The 18446-nt window shown below is 41.4% G+C and overlaps 1 protein-coding gene across 1 annotated transcript; it reads left to right on the top strand.

Moving 5' to 3' along the window:
- The first annotated feature begins 9256 nt into the window (after positions 1 to 9256).
- Positions 9257 to 14972, top strand: LOC139365168 (galectin-3-binding protein A-like). The gene is made up of 6 exons (XM_071102609.1): positions 9257 to 9414; positions 10831 to 10934; positions 12059 to 12268; positions 12725 to 12856; positions 13043 to 13331; positions 13624 to 14972. Exons 2-6 carry the CDS (start codon positions 10853 to 10855, stop codon positions 14702 to 14704), a joined length of 1794 nt encoding a protein of 597 aa, XP_070958710.1. The 5' UTR covers positions 9257 to 9414; positions 10831 to 10852; the 3' UTR covers positions 14705 to 14972.
- The last annotated feature ends 3474 nt before the right edge of the window (positions 14973 to 18446 follow it).

Raw genomic sequence — 18446 nt, 5'->3', positions numbered from 1 at the left:
TGACTGATATAAATAGAGAGAGATACTAACTAGAAGACAGTGACTGATAGAAATAGAGAGAGATACTAACTAGAAGACAGTGATTGATAGAAATAGAGAGAGATACTAACTAGAGGACAGTGACTGATAGAAATAGAGAGAGATACTAACTAGAGGACAGTGACTGATAGAAATAGAGAGAGATACTAACTAGAGGACAGTGACTGATAGAAATAGAGAGAGATACTAACTAGAAGACAGTGACTGATATAAATAGAGAGAGATACTAACTAGAGGACAGTGACTGATAGAAATACAGAGATACTAACTAGAGGACATTGACTGATAAAAATAGAGAGAGATACTAACTAGAGGACAGTGACTGATAGAAATAGAGAGAGATACTAACTAGAGGACAGTGACTGATATAAATAGACAGATATACTAACTAGAGTACTAACTAGAGGACAGTGACTGATATAAATAGAGAGAGATACTAACTAGAAGACAGTGACTGATAGAAATAGAGAGAGATACTAACTAGAAGACAGTGATTGATAGAAATAGAGAGAGATACTAACTAGAGGACAGTGACTGATAGAAATAGAGAGAGATACTAACTAGAGGACAGTGACTGATAGAAATAGAGAGAGATACTAACTAGAGGACAGTGACTGATATAAATAGACAGATATACTAACTAGAGTACTAACTAGAGGACAGTGACTGATATAAATAGAGAGAGATACTAACTAGAAGACAGTGACTGATAGAAATAGAGAGAGATACTAACTAGAAGACAGTGATTGATAGAAATAGAGAGAGATACTAACTAGAGGACAGTGACTGATAGAAATAGAGAGAGATACTAACTAGAGGACAGTGACTGATAGAAATAGAGAGAGATACTAACTAGAGGACAGTGACTGATAGAAATAGAGAGAGATACTAACTAGAGGACAGTGACTGATAGAAATAGAGAGAGATACTAACTAGAGGACAGTGACTGATAGAAATAGAGAGAGATACTAACTAGAAGACAGTGACTGATATAAATAGAGAGAGATACTAACTAGAGGACAGTGACTGATAGAAATACAGAGATACTAACTAGAGGACAGTGACTGATAAAAATAGAGAGAGATACTAACTAGAGGACAGTGACTGATAGAAATAGAGAGAGATACTAACTAGAGGACAGTGACTGATATAAATAGACAGATATACTAACTAGAGTACTAACTAGAGGACAGTGACTGATAGAAATAGAGAGAGATACTAACTAGAAGACAGTGACTGATAGAAATAGAGAGAGATACTACCTAGAAGACAGTAACTGATATAAATAGAGAGAGAGATACTACCTAGAAGACAGTGACTGATATAAATAGAGAGAGAGATACTAACTAGAAGACAGTGACTGATAGAAATAGAGAGAGATACTAACTAGAGTACAGTGACTGATAGAAATAGAGAGAGATACTAACTAGAAGACAGTGACTGATAGAAATAGAGATAGATACTAACTAGAGGACAGTGACTGATAGAAATAGAGAGAGATACTAACTAGAAGACAGTGACTGATAGAAATAGAGAGAGATACTAACTAGAGGACAGTGACTGATATAAATAGAGAGAGATACTAACTAGAAGACAGTGACTGATAGAAATAGAGAGAGATACTAACTAGAGGACAGTGACTGATATAAATAGAGAGAGATACTAACTAGAAGACAGTGACTGATAGAAATAGAGAGAGATACTAACTAGAGGACAGTGACTGATAGAAATAGAGAGAGATACTACTCACTCATGACGGTAACTGGAATAGGGGCGGCAGGTAGACAAGTGGTTAGAGCGTTGGGCCAGTAACCAAATGGTTGCCCGAGCTGACAAGGTAAAAATCTGTCATTCTGCCCCTGAACAAGGCAGTTAGCCCACTGTTCCTCGGCCGTCATTGTAAATAATAATTTGTTCTTAACTGACTTGCCTAGTTAAATAAAGGTTACATAAAATAATCCCACGATGAAAAAAAGAGTTTGAAACTAGGTTTATGTGGCCTTATTGAAGTCAGAATCCTCTAAAAGGGTATCAACCTTAGTGTTTTCATGAATGTCTACAAAAACAACAACTTTTTTCCCATTATAACAATACTGTTACAGCAGAGCTATTCTCTCACTCTGTGTGTCTGTCTCTCTCTTCACAGACATGCTGTGAAGTGGTCAAGCCTCCACCCTTATTCATTGGTTCTGTAATAAACAGATGTACTACTTTGTTCCCACGACAGTTAAATATACATCAGAGTTGCTCTGTGATGCTGAGCTAACCAACCCTGCTGGAGCACTGAACAGCATCTATGACTGACGTCATTTTGACAGATGTTTGCTTGACCTGCAGCGATCACAGTCAGTCTGGACGAATCACAGCTGCTGGAGTGGACAAGGTTACAATAATAGAAATATAATTACTAGAATGGATAAAGCCCCTCAGGCCACGGAAATTTGACAGGTATGTTCTAGTGGTTATATTTCTATGGTTCTAATCCTTTAGAGTATCCAGGCGTCCAGTACTGTGATAATTATGTGCTCCTAGAACCTGAAGGTCTCATATAGGGTCAGAGACTAGTTTGGTCAAAGAGCAACTCATACCTTTCAACCCAATTCCTCGTTCAGCCTCCATACTGAGTATTTCCAGCTGCATATGATTGAAGGAACGACCCCATCTAGTGGAGGAAAACAGACATGGTTCATGAGGGCTTTTAGAGGAGGGTAAGTACTACACAGAGAACCACAGTAGACCTAGATAGACATGGTTCATGAGGGCTTTTAGAGGAGGGTAAGTACTATACAGAGAACCACAGTAGACCTAGATAGACATGGTTCATGAGGGCTTTAAGAGGAGGGTAAGTACTATACAGAGAAACACAGTAGACCTAGATAGACATGGTTCATGAGGGCTTGTAGAGGAGGGTAAGTACTGTACAGAGAAGCACAGTAGACCTAGATAGACATGGTTCATGAGGGCTTTTAGAGGAGGGTAAGTACTATACAGAGAACCACCAGCCGTCATCAAGGAAACAGCATAATCACTCTGTATGTTGAAACGCCTTTATTAAAGTGCAAGCTTACATTTTATAGTTGATATTGTTATGGTCATAATTCTAAAGTAAGAACAGTTATACATTTTGATATTATTTGATGAAATTAAGATTAATATGCAAATGTTTCAACATTTTCCAAAACTACTGTAGCATAATTTAAAACTCTTATAATAATAAAAAAAAAAAGATTAGATACCATAGCTAAAAAGGAACTTCAGCCAGTGGTGTTGGACTTAGAGAAAAACTGGAATAGGGGCGGCAGGTAGACAAGTGGTTAGAGCGTTGGGCCAGTAACCAAATGGTTGCCCGAGCTGACAAGGTAAAAATCTGTTGTTCTGCCGCTGAACGAGGCAGTTAACCCCGTGTTTCTCGGCCGTCATTGAAAATAAGAATTTGTTCTTAACTGACTTGGCTAGTAAAAAAAAGATTACATAAAATAATAAGTCCAGAAAGATGCCTTGGTCAGACAGGGAACCCAGACTGGTAGAAAGATGCCTTGATCAGACAGGGAACCCAGACTGGTAGAAAGATGCCTTGACCAGACAGGGAATCCAGACTGGTAGAAAGATGCCTTGGTCAGACAGGGAACCCAGACTGGTAGAAAGATGCCTTGGTCAGACAGGGAACCCAGACTGGTAGAAAGATGCCTTGATCAGACAGGGAATCCAGGCTGGTAGAAAGAGGCCTTGGTCAGACAGGGAATCCAGACTGGTAGAAAGATGCCTTGATCAGACAGGGAATCCAGACTGGTAGAAAGATGCCTTGATCAGACAGGGAATCCAGACTGGTAGAAAGATGCCTTGATCAGACAGGGAATCCAGACTGGTAGAAAGATGCCTTGATCAGACAGGGAATCCAGACTGGTAGAAAGATGCCTTGGTCAGACAAGGAACCCAGACTGGTAGAAAGATGCCTTGATCAGACAGGGAATCCAGACTGGTAGAAAGAGGCCTTGATCAGACAGGGAATCCAGACTGGTAGAAAGAGGCCTTGATCAGACAGGGAATCCAGACTGGTAGAAAGATGCCTTGGTCAGACAGGGAACCCAGACTGGTAGAAAGAGGCCTTGATCAGACTGGTAGAAAGAGGCCTTGGTCAGACAGGGAACCCAGACTGGTAGAAAGATGCCTTGATCAGACAGGGAACCCAGACTGGTAGAAGAGGCCTTGGTCAGACAGGGAATCCAGACTGGTAGAAAGATGCCTTGGTCAGACAGGGCTCAAAGGTTTTTTCCACGATTCCTTGAATTCTCTCACTCTGCCTCCTTCTCAAAACATCAAGGAGAGCATTAAAGGAGAGTTGCTAACATCTATCCAATCCTCTCATATCTAGTCCCTAGGGCAGGGGTATTCAACTTACCCTATGAGGTCCAGAGCCTGCTGGTTTCTGTTCCACCTGATAATTAATTGCACCCACCCGGTGTTCCAGGTCTAAATCAGTCCCTGAACAATTAATAAAAACAGTAGAACTGGATTTGTGGTCCAGAATTGAGTTTGAGGGCCCTAGGGGGTAGAGGCTTGATTTTGGGATCCAGAGTTGAGTTTGAAGGCTCTAGGGGTTAGAGGGTTGATTTGGGATCCAGAGTTGAGTTTGAGGGCTCTAGGGGGAAGAGGGTTGATTTGGGATCCAGAGTTGGTGGCTTACTTATTGTTTCCACTGCCTCCTGGTGGCAAACACATGTAAGGACACACCAGGGTCATATTCATTAGATGCACACCATAGTAAAACGTTTCAAAATGTTGTGCAACAGAAAATGAAAAGGACGATTTTTTATTGTGCAGAAGTTCAGATGATACCTCAATATTTCACTGAATTTTTGTTCGTTTTCTTCCATTTTGTGACTAGTGAATATGACGCAGGTGGTCCCTCCCTGTTTCAGTACATTTTCTTCCATTTGGTGCCTAATGAACATGACCATTGTTCGATTCGTACCCTCTCCATATGTCCATCAAGTAACAGCAGATGAGTGGAGGCTGCTGAGGGGAGGACAGCTCATAACAATCACCCGTCTTCAACCCAATTGAGATGGTTTGGGATGAGTTTGACCGCAGAGTGAAGGAAACACAGCCACTCCTTCAAGACTATTGGAAAAGCATTCCTCATAAAGCTGGTTGAGAGAATGCCAATAGTGTGCAAAGCTGCCATCAAGGAAAAGGTTGTCTGTCTTGAAGAATCTCAAATTGAAAATAGATTTGGATTTGTTTAACACTTTTTTGGTTACTGCATGATTCTGTATGTGTTCTGTCATAGTTGTGATGTCTTCACTATTATTCTACAATGTAGAAAATAGTAAAAAATAAAGAAAAACCCTTGAGTAGATGTGTCCAAACTGTTGACTGGGAGTGTAGATAGAGGACTTTCTACCTGTGCCATTACAGCTCCTTTGACAGCATGGGCAGCGCCATTGAAGCTATCTCCATTTTAAAGTCGACACAAAAATCACCATGTCTTAGCAATGTATCCAATAAATATCTAATGATTTTTGTGAAATACCTGCATTAGGTAAGTCAACTGTGTCATGCAGTCTACAATGCTATTTCCACTCCATACATTGTATCCTAGAATCCTAGCACATTTAGTTGATATCCTGTACTTTAAGTAAATGGGGCTCCTACCCTGTCTGGACACCAAGTTCGGCATTCTTTACCAGCTGTACTGAAGATCACTACTCCCTCCGGCGAGCAGAAGACATTCTAAGACCCAACCAAGGCCAAACAATACATTGTCACGCACCTACATCCAACGGTGGACAGGCGACATAATACTAACTAGCCATTGTGGGCTCATACTGTGACCCTGCACAAGCCGTGCTGACACGGCCAAGGACCCACTAAGGAATTCATATCTTGATTAGAAACGTGCCTCCACCCTGATGACAAAAAAAAGACAATTATTCATCCAGTAACTTAAAGTTATGAACAACGATGGTATGTATAGGGTGACATGTTCTCACAAGGACAATATAGTTTGAATAGTATTTTATTTACAGTACATGCCACAATGAGCTTTTACCAACTAACTGCGGCTGTACAGCCACGTAATAATTAGCCTAGTCGCTACCTAAGGCTAGCCACTGAGCTCTCTTTCCTTAATAGGACACCCTACTAATATACTGTGAGCATGTTTAATACATACAAGGGTATACTCCCAAGGACCATGTATATTTTTCTTTAATATTTGACTGGTTGGTCCGCCCTGGTGCTTGGTGGCGGATGGGTTTGCAGGTTGTATAGCCAAGCGAGCAGTGCAGCTCTGCAGGACAGGTATTAATTCCCAAGCTTGTGCCAGTCAATTTTCAGTGTTCTGGCGTGTTAGGATGTTCAACAGAGGGTTATATTTACACAAACGTTGAATTTTACTGGGTTTGTTTTCCTATTTACTTATTTAATTAAATGTTTTTTGAGTATGTGTGTGTGTGTGTGTGTGTGTGTGTGTGTGTGTGTGTGTGTGTGTGTGTGTGTGTGTGTGTGTGTGTGTGTGTGTGTGTGTGTGTGTATGCATGTATGTATGTATGTATGTACTGTATGAACAGTTGAAGTCGGAAGTTTACATACACCTTTAGCCAAATACATTTAAACCCAGTTTTTCACAATTCCTGACATTAATTCTAGTGCAAATTCCCTGTCTTAGGTCAGTTAGGATCACTACTTTATTTTAAGAATGTGAAATGTCAGAATAATCGTAAAGATAATTATTTATTTCAGCTTTTATTTCTTTCATCACATTCCCAGTGGGTCAGAAGTTTATACACACACTCAATTAGAATTTGGTAGCTTTGCCTTTAAATTGTTTAACTTGGGTCAAATGTTTCGGGGAGCCTTCATCAAGCTTCCCACAATAAGTTGGGTGAATTTTGGTCCATTCCTCCATGACAGAGCTGGTGTAACTGAATCAGGTTTCTAGGTCTCCTTGCTCGCACACGCTTTATCAGTTCTGCCCACACATTTTCTATAGGATTGAGGTCAGGGCTTTGTGATGGCCACTCCAATACCTTGACTTTGTTTTCCTTAAGCCATTTTGCCACAACTTTGGAAGTATGCTTGGGGTCAATGTCCATTTGGAAGACCCAAGCTTTAACTTCCTGACTGATGTCTTGAGATGTTGCTTCAATATATCCACATAATTTTCCACTCCTCATGATGCCATCTACTTTGGGAAGTGCACCAGTCCCTCCTGCAGCAAAGCAACCCCACAACATGATGCTGCCACCCCCGTGCTTCACTGTTGGGATGGTGTTCTTCGGCTTGCAAGCCTCCCTCTTTTTACTCCAAACGTTGCGTTTGGTGGTCATTATGGCCAAATTGTTTCATCAGACCAGAGGACATTTCTCCAAAAAGTATGATCTTTGTCCCCATGTGCAGTTGCAAACCATAGTCAGGCTTATTTTATGGCAGTTTTGGAGCAGTGGCTTCTTACTTGCTGAGTGGCCTTTCAGGTTATGTCAATATCGGACTTGTTTAACTGTGGATATAGATACTTTTGTACCTGTTTCCTCCAGCATCTTCACAAGGTCCTTTGCTGTTGTTCTGGGATTGATTTGCACTTTTCGCACCAAAGTATGTTCATCTCTAGGAGACAGAACGCGTCTCCTTCCTGAGTGGTTTGACGGCCATGGTGTTTATACTTGCTTACTATTGTTTGTACAGATGAACGTGGTACCTTCAGGCGTTTGGAAATTGTTCCGAAGGATGAACCAGACTTGTGGAGGTCTACTTTTTTTTCTGAGGTCTTGGCTGATTTATTTTGATTTTCGCATGATGTCAAGCAAAGAGGCACTGAGTTTGAAAGTAGGCCTTGAAATATATCCACCTCCAATTGATATAATTTTAGCATGGCACAATCTGTGGAATTGCTGGAAATGTGTTGTAAAATTGCAAAATTTTCTCTCTGACCCAAAATGTGTAGAACTGAAAAGAAAACTTGCTTTAAAGCTGCAATATGTAATTTTTGGGGCGAACCAATAAAATTAGCATAGAAATGTGTTATACATCTGTCATTCTCATTGGATGCAAGTTTAAGAGGCAGTAGATCTGCAAAATGTCACTTTTTGGGCGACCTGACAGAATTCATATAGAAATGTTTTACAGATACGTAATTCTAAATGAACGGAAGTTTAAGAGAAGGTAGATCTGTTCTATGTGCGTTATTTCTATGCTTTAGTTTTTGCGACTTTTACTTTCTAAAATACAATATTTTTTCTTATGGAAGAAAATTCACAGCGGTTTAGATGGTAAAATGATTTTCTACACAATTGTTGGAGGAATTTAATTCCTATAAGTTCATTAACCAATTCAATTTTAACAAAGCAAAACACTTTGTCCGTTTCTAAGAATTTGTAAGTTTCTTATTTGCATAAAATAGACAAAGATCAGTCTCAATACTAATCAATAGCGTTTATTCCCGAGAGCTCTGGTCATAATACCATGTAGATTGGTTCATATACCTCACATTTCGTCATAAATGTCCCTCCTCCTCTCAGATACAATGGCAATATAGTTCACAAGCCTTCTCACATTGTCTGCCACCTGTTAAACAATCTACTACAAGCCCAAGGTCTCTCCCCTCCCTGGGTGGGGACAGAATGTCCTGTAAGGAACACAGTATTCCAGCCGGTCTGACGATAGCTCCATTCGTTTTTACTAAGGAACAGAAAGTCCTTGTTCTAATTCTTGACTAAAACTACACACCTTATATTTAGTATTATGATTATAATAAGATTCATACATTCATACAGTAACAGAGTAGTATTCTGTTTAGTTATAATTCTAAGCTAAATGTATACATAATTTAGTCATTATTCATAAAAATCCCATAACAACAATACTCGCTTATTTTGTCACATGTTATGACTTGCTCACTCACACAACCTGTGCAACCAGTCCCTTTGTGATCAGGTTAACGTTAATTGTCATGAATCTTGCCCTCAAGGCAGAACTGAGCGATTTGCGCTAGATGTCCCTGCTGCAAAGTCCAAAGAGTTTGGCTATATCTAAAAATGAATGGAAAAAAGTGCTTTAAGGTTCGGCATTAAATTTAGCAGTGAGGTTAAGGTTAGGTTTACGGTTAGGGTTAGGTTTCAAATCTTTATTTTATGACTTTATGACTATTTTATGATTATGACTTTTATGCCCAGCTGCCTCCAGGGCAAGATTCACGACAAGAAATGCTAACCAGACCCCCTTTGATTTCACAGGAAATGAAACATAGAGAATCCATTTGCAGAAGTGCAGTTTCCATTACATTAGCAACTACTTCCACCCCTGTGGCTCGATAAACTGTATAATTTCATAAGGGTTGTTAAAGAACCACGACCACGACACAGCAAGACACAAGAGGTAAGACGTTTGAGAATCAGAATGTCATCTCTGGAAACGCCTAATTAACTATTGTCCTCAGTGATGCATAAACAATACTGTTTGATTGTAGTAGATATACTTGATAGTCTCTTGTACACATACATTTACTTTATGTATTGAAAATGGACTGCGTTAAAAATCAACTAAATGTGATATGATTTCCTATCAATACAATGTATGGAGTGGAATAGCACAGTGCATTGTAGACTGTATGACTCAGTTGTCTTATTGAACGCAGGTATTTGACATGAAGCAGTAGATTTTTAGCAGATACAGCACTACATGTGTTTTTGTGTAGAATATAATGATGCTACTTTAGTACAAAAAAATGTATTGTAATTGTCATTCAGCTAAATGTATTGTATAAGCTAAAACTCAGCTAAACATGTATTGTATCAGCTAAAACTCAGCTAAACATGTATTGTATCAGCTAAAACTCAGCTAAACATGTATTGCATCAGCTAAAACTAATAATGGTGGTTGTTATTGTTGGGGAAGATGGTATAATATATAACGCTAACTTTAGACATTAAAGCTTTATGCCAATGGTGTTGCTCATGGACGTTGTGAGGTGGGCATATTTCACCATGAAACACTGAGAATCTCACTGTGGGAGGCCGTTCCTTCTCTTGCTAGAACAAAAGCGATACCTACCGTGCCGACCCGGTAGCGACGAACCTGACGTTTCTACTTGTCGAATCGCAATGATTGTCAGTCAGTGTCAAAACAACTTTTGCAAATCTCGTCAGTGTCAGACAACTTGACTTGGAGCCAATCAGAGAGTACGAACCCCTACGTGAGGGGACCAACAGAAGTGACAACAGGAAAAGGAGGGCATTTTCTCCGTACATCCACGGTTAAATGTCATGATCCAGTCACACTTCATTTACAGTGCTGTGAAAAAGCATTCTCTACTTTTGCATATATATTTTTTATAATCTTCAACTATAACCCAATATTAAATAAAGGGCAACTGAGTGAACAAGTAACCCAATAATTACATACTTATTTTATTTATTTAATAAACAAAAGCAATGCCCCTGTGTGGAAAAATAATAACCTTTACCTGCAATGACTCCAACCAAACGCTTCCTGTAGTTTTTGATCAGTCTCTCACGTTGCTGTGGAGGAATTTTGGCACGCTCTTTCCATGCAGAATTTATTTTTGATTTATTTACCTTTATTTAACTGGGCAAGTGAGTTTTTAAGAACAAATTCTTATTTACAATGACGGCCTACACCGGCCAAACCCCGACGGCGCCACCCTATGGGACTCCCAATCACAGCAGGTTGGGATACAGCCAGGGATCGAACGCTGCGATGCAGTGCCTTAGACCGCTGAGCCACTCAGGATGCCAAATGTTCCTATTGTTCTATTGCTTGTCTGTTTGTCAGTTGTCCAAGCTGGTTGGTGAAAATGCAGAGTCGTGGAATCGCTCTGTGGCTGCTGTTACTTCTCCGTGTCCCTGGACTGGACTCTGCAACATGGAATCTATTCGGTGAGTTCCATTTAGCCTGGTTTGTACTGTGTTGTCAACTCCTACCGTCATTGTCATGCCAAAGGCCATGGTCATACAACACAAACAGATCTGGGACCAGGGTAAGTTCAGTTGGACAATGAAATCTGATATTCTCCTATCACTTCATCACAACTAAGTCATGTTAGTTTGAGAATGTCAATGACCTGATGTTTTTATTGTAGACTTTTCAATGAATCAGGCATCGGCCATTCAAGTAGTGTACTCCTCAAATTCCTGTCACAATTACTGCAACACACGTTTGTTTGTGAATGACATTGTTAGTAGGACAATGACCTGATGTTTTTACAGTAGACTTTACAAGGAATCAGGAATAGTGTAGGGGTTGGGTCCCAAAGACCCTCCCCATTATTGATTAAGTGGACCTTAAGATTCCTATGTTTTGCTGCAGGCCTTATAATAGATACTGTTGCTATGTGTCTAAAAACTCTGTGCAAAAGCATCTATATTAGTCTTTGTGGTTAAGCCCTGGCTGTTGTGAGAGTGGGCTTGCAGGCTGGGTCTGAGCCAGACCGAAACTAGATAAAGAGAAGTAACCACTGTCTGGTTTTGACATTTTGATCTTGTGTGACAGTGGACAATTCTAATAAATTCAGAGAAGCTACTGTACTAGGTTGCCTTATAAGGTAACCTCAGCTTATTGATACACACAGACATTGATGTAAGTGATCATACCACTAGGGAGTGATCACATTAATAAAATCAGCTGCGCCCTTAAGTGGGGTGCAGAACTTACTCTCAAACATGCGTGCTGTGTTTTCGTTGTCAACTTCTGTCTGCAATTGCATTAAATAAAGGTTTGATTGATTTACTTATAGAATATATTGTCTGACTGCTGAATTCACCAATAAGCCAAAGATTGACAAGGGACAAGGAACCTACCCCCCGAGACAATAGGCCAATCATGTAGCATTCTCCTCAAGTTCCTGTTTGCAAAACACAAACAAGTTGGTTCATGCTTTGTACTGCCGCCTAATAGAAATTTAAGCAAACAGCAAAGTTGCATAAATCCGTTGTCAGTTGAAGCTCATCAGTCCAATTTTTAAACTGACTAACTTAAATCCTCACCCTCTCTGTGCTCACAGGTAAGTCCTCGACAGAACCCACACAGGAGGGCGAGGTGAGGCTTGTTGGGGGTAAGCATGACTCAGAGGGTCGAGTGGAGGTGTACCACGAGGGGAAATGGGGGACCGTCTGTGATGATGGCTGGGACCTGGCCGAGGCTCAGGTGGTGTGCCGTCAGCTGAAGTTCCCTGGCGTTGTATCTGCTGTCACTGGAGGGACTTATGGAGAGGGTGAGTATCTTACAAGGGTCATGTTCATTAGGCACAACATGGAAGAAAATGGACTGAAACAGGGAGGGGATACCTGGGTCGTATTCACTAGGCACAACATGGAAGAAAATGGACTGAAACAGGGAGAGAATACCTGGGTCATATTCACTAGGCACAACATGGAAGAATAAAACAGTGCAACACAGAGTCAAATGGGTAGGCACTATCAGATCTTGTGCAATAAGGAACACTTTTGTAAAAGTATGAGAGGATTGAATAAGCGTTAGCAATATGACGACAAGGAATTTGGGATTCTTGGAGGGAGCAAGTTCAAATAGGTAGTGATTTGTGTGAATGGCAGGCAGCACCAGCAGAAAGAGTCAACTAACTTACTTTAATACACCACAATATAATATTTTTCTTATTTCTGCACATGATTTTGCTTGCTCCTTGTTTATCCTCTGTTGTGTATCCAAGGGTCGGGTTCAATCTGGTTGGATGATATGGACTGCAAAGGAACCGAGAAGTCCCTGTCCAGCTGTTCTTTCAAGGGCTGGGCGTTGACCGACTGTTCCCACAAGGAGGACGCAGGGGTCGTTTGTGAGAGAGGTACACTACTACACTGTGGGTGAATCTCAATAGTGTTTCCCCTGATTCCTTGGCTCCTCTCTTCTCGTCTCCTTCTGAAAAGTCATGTTGTTAAACTTCACCGAAACTAAAATACACACTATCAGCCCTACGTATTCCTACTCATCATGTACAGTCCTAATCACATGTATTCCTCATACTGTACAGGCACAGATTTGACCAGTGACACAGCACATTTCCTGGACCACAGTCTGGGCCTGTCAGATGACCTGGGCGAGCTGTTTGACCGTGGGGATGACTGTGACTTCCTCATCACAATCCAGAGCCCCACAGGAAACAGAGATGGGGAGGGGAAGTTGGAAGTGGAGGAGAGGAACATCTGCACCCACAAACTGATCCTCTCTCTCTACCCACACTTCAACATCACCAACGGGTCCAGTAACCTCTCCCTAGAGATGAGTCAAGCCTGCAGCCCCTGTGTCACCAGCTTCATCAGGTACTAGTCTGTGACCCTTAACAGGTGCTATTTAGATACACTTTATGTTTATTGGTTAAATACATACACAAGAATACAAATGTGTCAGATGATTTTAGACCTCAAATGTAGTCTGTCGAGATGAATCCACGTCTCCTTGCATCAATTGTGTAGATCCAGGGTGCCTTACTTAAAGCACAGTTTTTCTCTAGGTCCAACACCACTTGCTGAAGTTCCTTTTTAGCTATGGTATCTCCTAAACATGTTTGAATACAAGTGAATTTATTTAAATGTCCTTGCTCTGGTTCTCTAGGTACCTTTACACCCGCAAGATCGACGTGACCGTTTCCTCTGCCCAGTGCCTCCACAAGCTGGCCTCAAAGTTTGGGGTGAAACGGCTGATGCAGGACACCGGCAGGCTCTTCACCGTACTCCTCCCTGAGGACCCCTCCTTCTACACCCAGGTCTCCCTGTACCAGTACTCCGTCCAGACTGGGGACCTGCTGCTTCAGGAGAACTGCCTCCAGTACCTGGCCTGGAACTGCGAGGCTCTGATCAATTCCCCGGCCTGGAGCGACCTCTCCACAGACTTCCTAATGGCCCTCTTGGCGCGGTCTGACCTCGTGGTACCGGACGAGGGGTTCCTCCTGCAAGCTCTGGAGGGTTGGATCATAGAGAAGGGTGACTTGACCGGCACCGAGAGCCAGGCGACCCTGTTAGGCCACATCCGCTTCCCGATGATCCCTGCCGAGAAGCTCTACGATCTGCAGTTCACCTCAGAGCTCTACAGGAGCCACGAGAAGCTCTATCGTGTCAGCATGCTCAGAGGCTTCCAGTTCAACGCCTTGTCGTTCGACACTCTGAGGAAGCACAAAAGCAGTGAGAGTGAAGAAGAGCATGATTACCATCCCAGGATCTACACTGCTGAGCCATGGAGTGTCACCATCAACTCAACCAACAAAGAGCCACCACGCCAAGATATGCGATATGATTACAACAGGCGCTACAATAACTACCAACCTTATTACCCCACGCCAGAATATGGCAAGTCATTCACAACACCAAACCACAATAGTGTGATTTACCAGACCAAGGAAACCAACCCCATCAGTTGGTCAGCAAGAGTCTTTAAGAACCAACGAGAATGTTCCAGGTGTATTTCCTTCCCCACTGCCAGTCTCTCTCTCCAAAGCAGCCTCAGACAAAACCAGACCAACAGTGTTCACTTCAGCAACCGACTGCTCCTAACATGTGAGGGCAGGTATGTCTTTCACGTCCAGGACTTCAAGAACGACATGGCCCAGATCCCTACTAACAGCAGTCTGGCCCTGTCCTACCCCTGTCCTGAAGGCCAGTATGACTTTCGCTTTGTGGTGAGACCAGAATACATCTGATAGCACTGCCTGGCACAGATGCAACAACGCTCCTAACACACATCCACAAATCTAATAATGATGTCCCATTGCCAATCAATTGCTAATTTATTTTATTCAAGAGTTTGAAATTATGGTAATGTGGTTTTAGAAATATGTGACTGATTTGATCATAACCCTTTGTTGATTTGCTGAAAGCATATCAACATGTAGCACTGCTCTTATGTAAGTATTAATCAAAAACTATAGCATCTCTGCTTGCACTTGAATAAAGGCATTTGAACATGCAGGGATGTGGATGATGTTTTTTCCCCCAAATGGCGGCTAGTTCTTCCCATAGAAATAGCTAGAGGTCTCTTGTGCCCAAAAGCCAGTTTTGCCATGGCTAACGCCATTGAAGACTGTCACCATTTTGAAGTTGTCTACTGGGTGGGTGGGACTTCATATGGGTTAAGGAAGGATAACATAATTCCAATCGGGTCATCAGGAGGGATCATCCAATGAATTATAGTTCTGAGCAAAAATGTCCATAACTGCAGGTGGTAGTAAATCTCCAACCTTGCCTTTATACCTGTTCAAACCACACACTGCATGTGGCAGGATGCACCCTTTCAGTTTGTTTGCCAACTCATAGAAATAGTAGAAGAAGAAAATTGACTACTTCAAAATGGAGATGGCCTCAATGCTGCTGCCCATGCTCTCACAGACACCACAATAGGACAGATTCAAAGATCTGATGTCTATCTAGGTCTACTGTGGTTCTCTGTGTAGTACTTACCCTCCTCTAAAAGCCCTCATGAACCATGTCTATCTAGGTCTACTGTGTTTCTCTGTATAGTACTTACCCTCCTCTAAAAGCCCTCATGAACCATGTCTATTATTCCTCCACTAGATGGGGTCGTTCCTTCAATCATATTCAGTTGTAAATACTCCGTATGGAGGCTGAATTGGGTTAAACGGTATGAGTTCCTCTTTGGTCAAACTACTCTCTGACCTCTCTGAGACTTTACTCACTTTTTCGGGCAAGTGACCATAATCTTTGAGCAACCAATAAATACTGCTGACTTGGCCGATGGGGAAAGTGTCTTTCAGACCTGAAAGTAAGTCTCTGGATAGGATATGACATAGTGATTAATCAGTTTTAAAACTCCTGGCCCTATAGGGAGGATGAAAACTCTGTCAAACTGCAGCAACATTCAAATCAAAGTTTATTTGGTCGTTTACATCGATGTGCAGCAAAATGCTTGTGTTTTCTAGCTCCAAAAGTGAAGTAATATCTAGAAATTAAAAAACAACACACAAATAATCTAAAAAGTAAAACAATGAATAATTATCAGAACGAGCAATATCAGAGTCTGAAATATAGACAGTCTGGACAGTAAATGCATAGAAAAGGTGAGGAGAGCAGTAGCTATAGTAAAACCTTGTACTTGTTCATATGAATTATATTTTAAAAGGGGGTTCCGTTACACAGACAACTGTGATTAGACAATAGAACTAACAGGACTGAGCTTGCTTTAGGCAGGGTTGCATCATGTAGGCCCATGGATGGAAACAGCCAATGCCCCAAATCCTTAAATTCCATCCCTGTGTAGGCCTATATACATTTGTAATTAAGTGACAGGCTAGACTGTGTTAATGGACCTATGTCATCACTATTTGAATTTTGGATTAAAGAAGTTGATCACATTCACATTTTCTCATTAGACAAATACATTGTCTTAGGCTATACATACATAACTTTCCCACTTTGTTTCCCCTGGCCAGATGCTTCTACACCTGCATTCCTTGCTGTTTGGGTTTTCAGGTTGGGTTTCTGTACAGCACTTTGTGACATCAGCTGATGTAAGAAGGGCTTTATAAATACATTTGATTGATTGATTGATTGATGGGACAAGGCGTATAGAGGCCTACAGTTGATCAGACTGATACTGCAGGTCAGATCACTAATGTTAAGGTGTAGGCTGCTACAACATTTCTCTAAAGAGTTTTTGCTTGTGTCTTTCGGGAGTGAGTTATTTTCTGTTTGCTAAAATAATACCTTATGAAAGTGGAATGCGCACTCTGCTTTCTATAGACTTGTGCCATGCCTAATCTGCGATTTCTGGGAATCTGCTTGGACACAGAGGTGGCAGTGGCCATTTTTTGTCTCCTGATGGTAACCAGGTAACATTTTGGAACCTAGTTGTAGCAGGGGCCTTAACTCTTAATCTTGTGAAAATTGGCCTGTATGGATTGAGAAACATTTTTATTTTGCCAACAGAAGAACTATTAAAATGATATGCAAGACATGGTAGCAATTGGAAAGGAACACCAAAGGTGAGGACAAAACAGTTCACCTGACACAAGACTGAATCCAAACATTACACTGTTGAATTTATGTGCATTTTTCATTTACTGCACTATTTACAGCATTTGTCAATAACGAAATCTGAAAATACTCTGTAAACGTTCAGTAACATAAATAAGAATATTCATTCACATTTTGGATTAGGTGCAAGATAAGAAAGAACGATTACAAGGGTTTGAGTGAGAGGTCCCACTGGTGTCTCCAAGTGGCAACACAACTCTCCAAACTCTAGACCGTTCCTAAATCATTTCAATGCTCTATAGTGACTCAAGAAAAGAGCCTTAAACTATAAGGCGCTTTTTTGAGCACTCCTAGCTTTGCCATTGAGGAACTGAATCAAGCACACTTGTAGTTTCCAATCCAAAAACATTCCATTATAAATCGCAATCTGGGTTAGGTGGGTGGGCATCATTTGAAAGGTATTCTATTGCCAACAAGGCAGTGTTAGCCCAGCTAGCACATAACATTCTGAGAACCATTTCTTTCTTAGATCTTGGTGTGAGTGAGGTCGTCCTATGGTTATTTTGCGTAAAATCTTCCCCCAATGCAGGCCCATCATTATGGGTGGGCCTTAAGTGTTCTCGTTCTCGTACCTCCTTGCCTGTCCAAATAAAATATTAAAATATTGATAATTGATTTGACAGACATGCATGTGTAACAGTATAACTTTAGACCGTCCCCTCGCCCATACCCCGGCGCCAACCAGGGACCCTCTGCACACATCAAAAACAGTCACCCACGAAGCATCATTTACCCATCGCTCCACAAAAGCCGCCCCCCTTGCAGGTCAAGGGTCTCAGAGCAAGTGACGTCACCGATTGAAACGCTATTTAGCGCGCACCGCTAACTAAGCTAGCCGTTTCACATCCGTTACACATGCAGATAGAAAGATGTATCTGACGTTGTCTGGACAAAAATAGTACGGCATGTCATACCATTTCTGGCCAGACAGCATCAGATACATGGGTCACATATAGTAAGACAGAGTGGCGCTGTTTTGCTCGCACAGATGTTTTCTCTGGTATGATATTTTCAGCAGAGAGGAATAGTCGAAGCGAGAGGACACACTCTCACAAAAAGATCTGTGCATAATGAGCCCAATGCGTTTCTATGGGCATTAAATGCAGACCTAAGCTTGTCGCCTGCCTTCCTGCCTTTGGAACGACTCCTATTGCTAGGGCGGAGACATGAGCATCTCGTCATTATAACAGATATATAGATTCAGTACAGTTGCGAATTGGGAAGGAACGTTGGTGGGTGCACAGTGCACTGTTCGGATGCTGGGTTCCCCTAAATTAAATGTATTTTTTGCCAAAATTATATAATTACTCCTGTCTAAATAAAATAATTGAACATATTTCACCAGAGACCATGACGTAACCATAGAGTATCATTAGCTTCTTTAAAAAAAAA

Source organism: Oncorhynchus clarkii, chromosome 13 (assembly GCF_045791955.1).
Source record: "Oncorhynchus clarkii lewisi isolate Uvic-CL-2024 chromosome 13, UVic_Ocla_1.0, whole genome shotgun sequence".
Taxonomy (NCBI): Eukaryota; Metazoa; Chordata; class Actinopteri; order Salmoniformes; family Salmonidae; genus Oncorhynchus; species Oncorhynchus clarkii.
This window is presented reverse-complemented; position numbering and strand designations above follow the sequence as displayed.

Bases quoted from the DNA above. Each gene is read 5' to 3' on its own strand.
- LOC139365168 (XM_071102609.1), top strand. From the start codon at position 10,853: ATGCAGAGTCGTGGAATCGCTCTGTGGCTGCTGTTACTTCTCCGTGTC. The intron at 12,269-12,724 runs GTGAGTATCTTA...TGTGTATCCAAG, and splicing joins TGGAGGGACTTATGGAGAGG to GGTCGGGTTCAATCTGGTTG. The intron at 12,857-13,042 runs GTACACTACTAC...CATACTGTACAG, and splicing joins AGGGGTCGTTTGTGAGAGAG to GCACAGATTTGACCAGTGAC.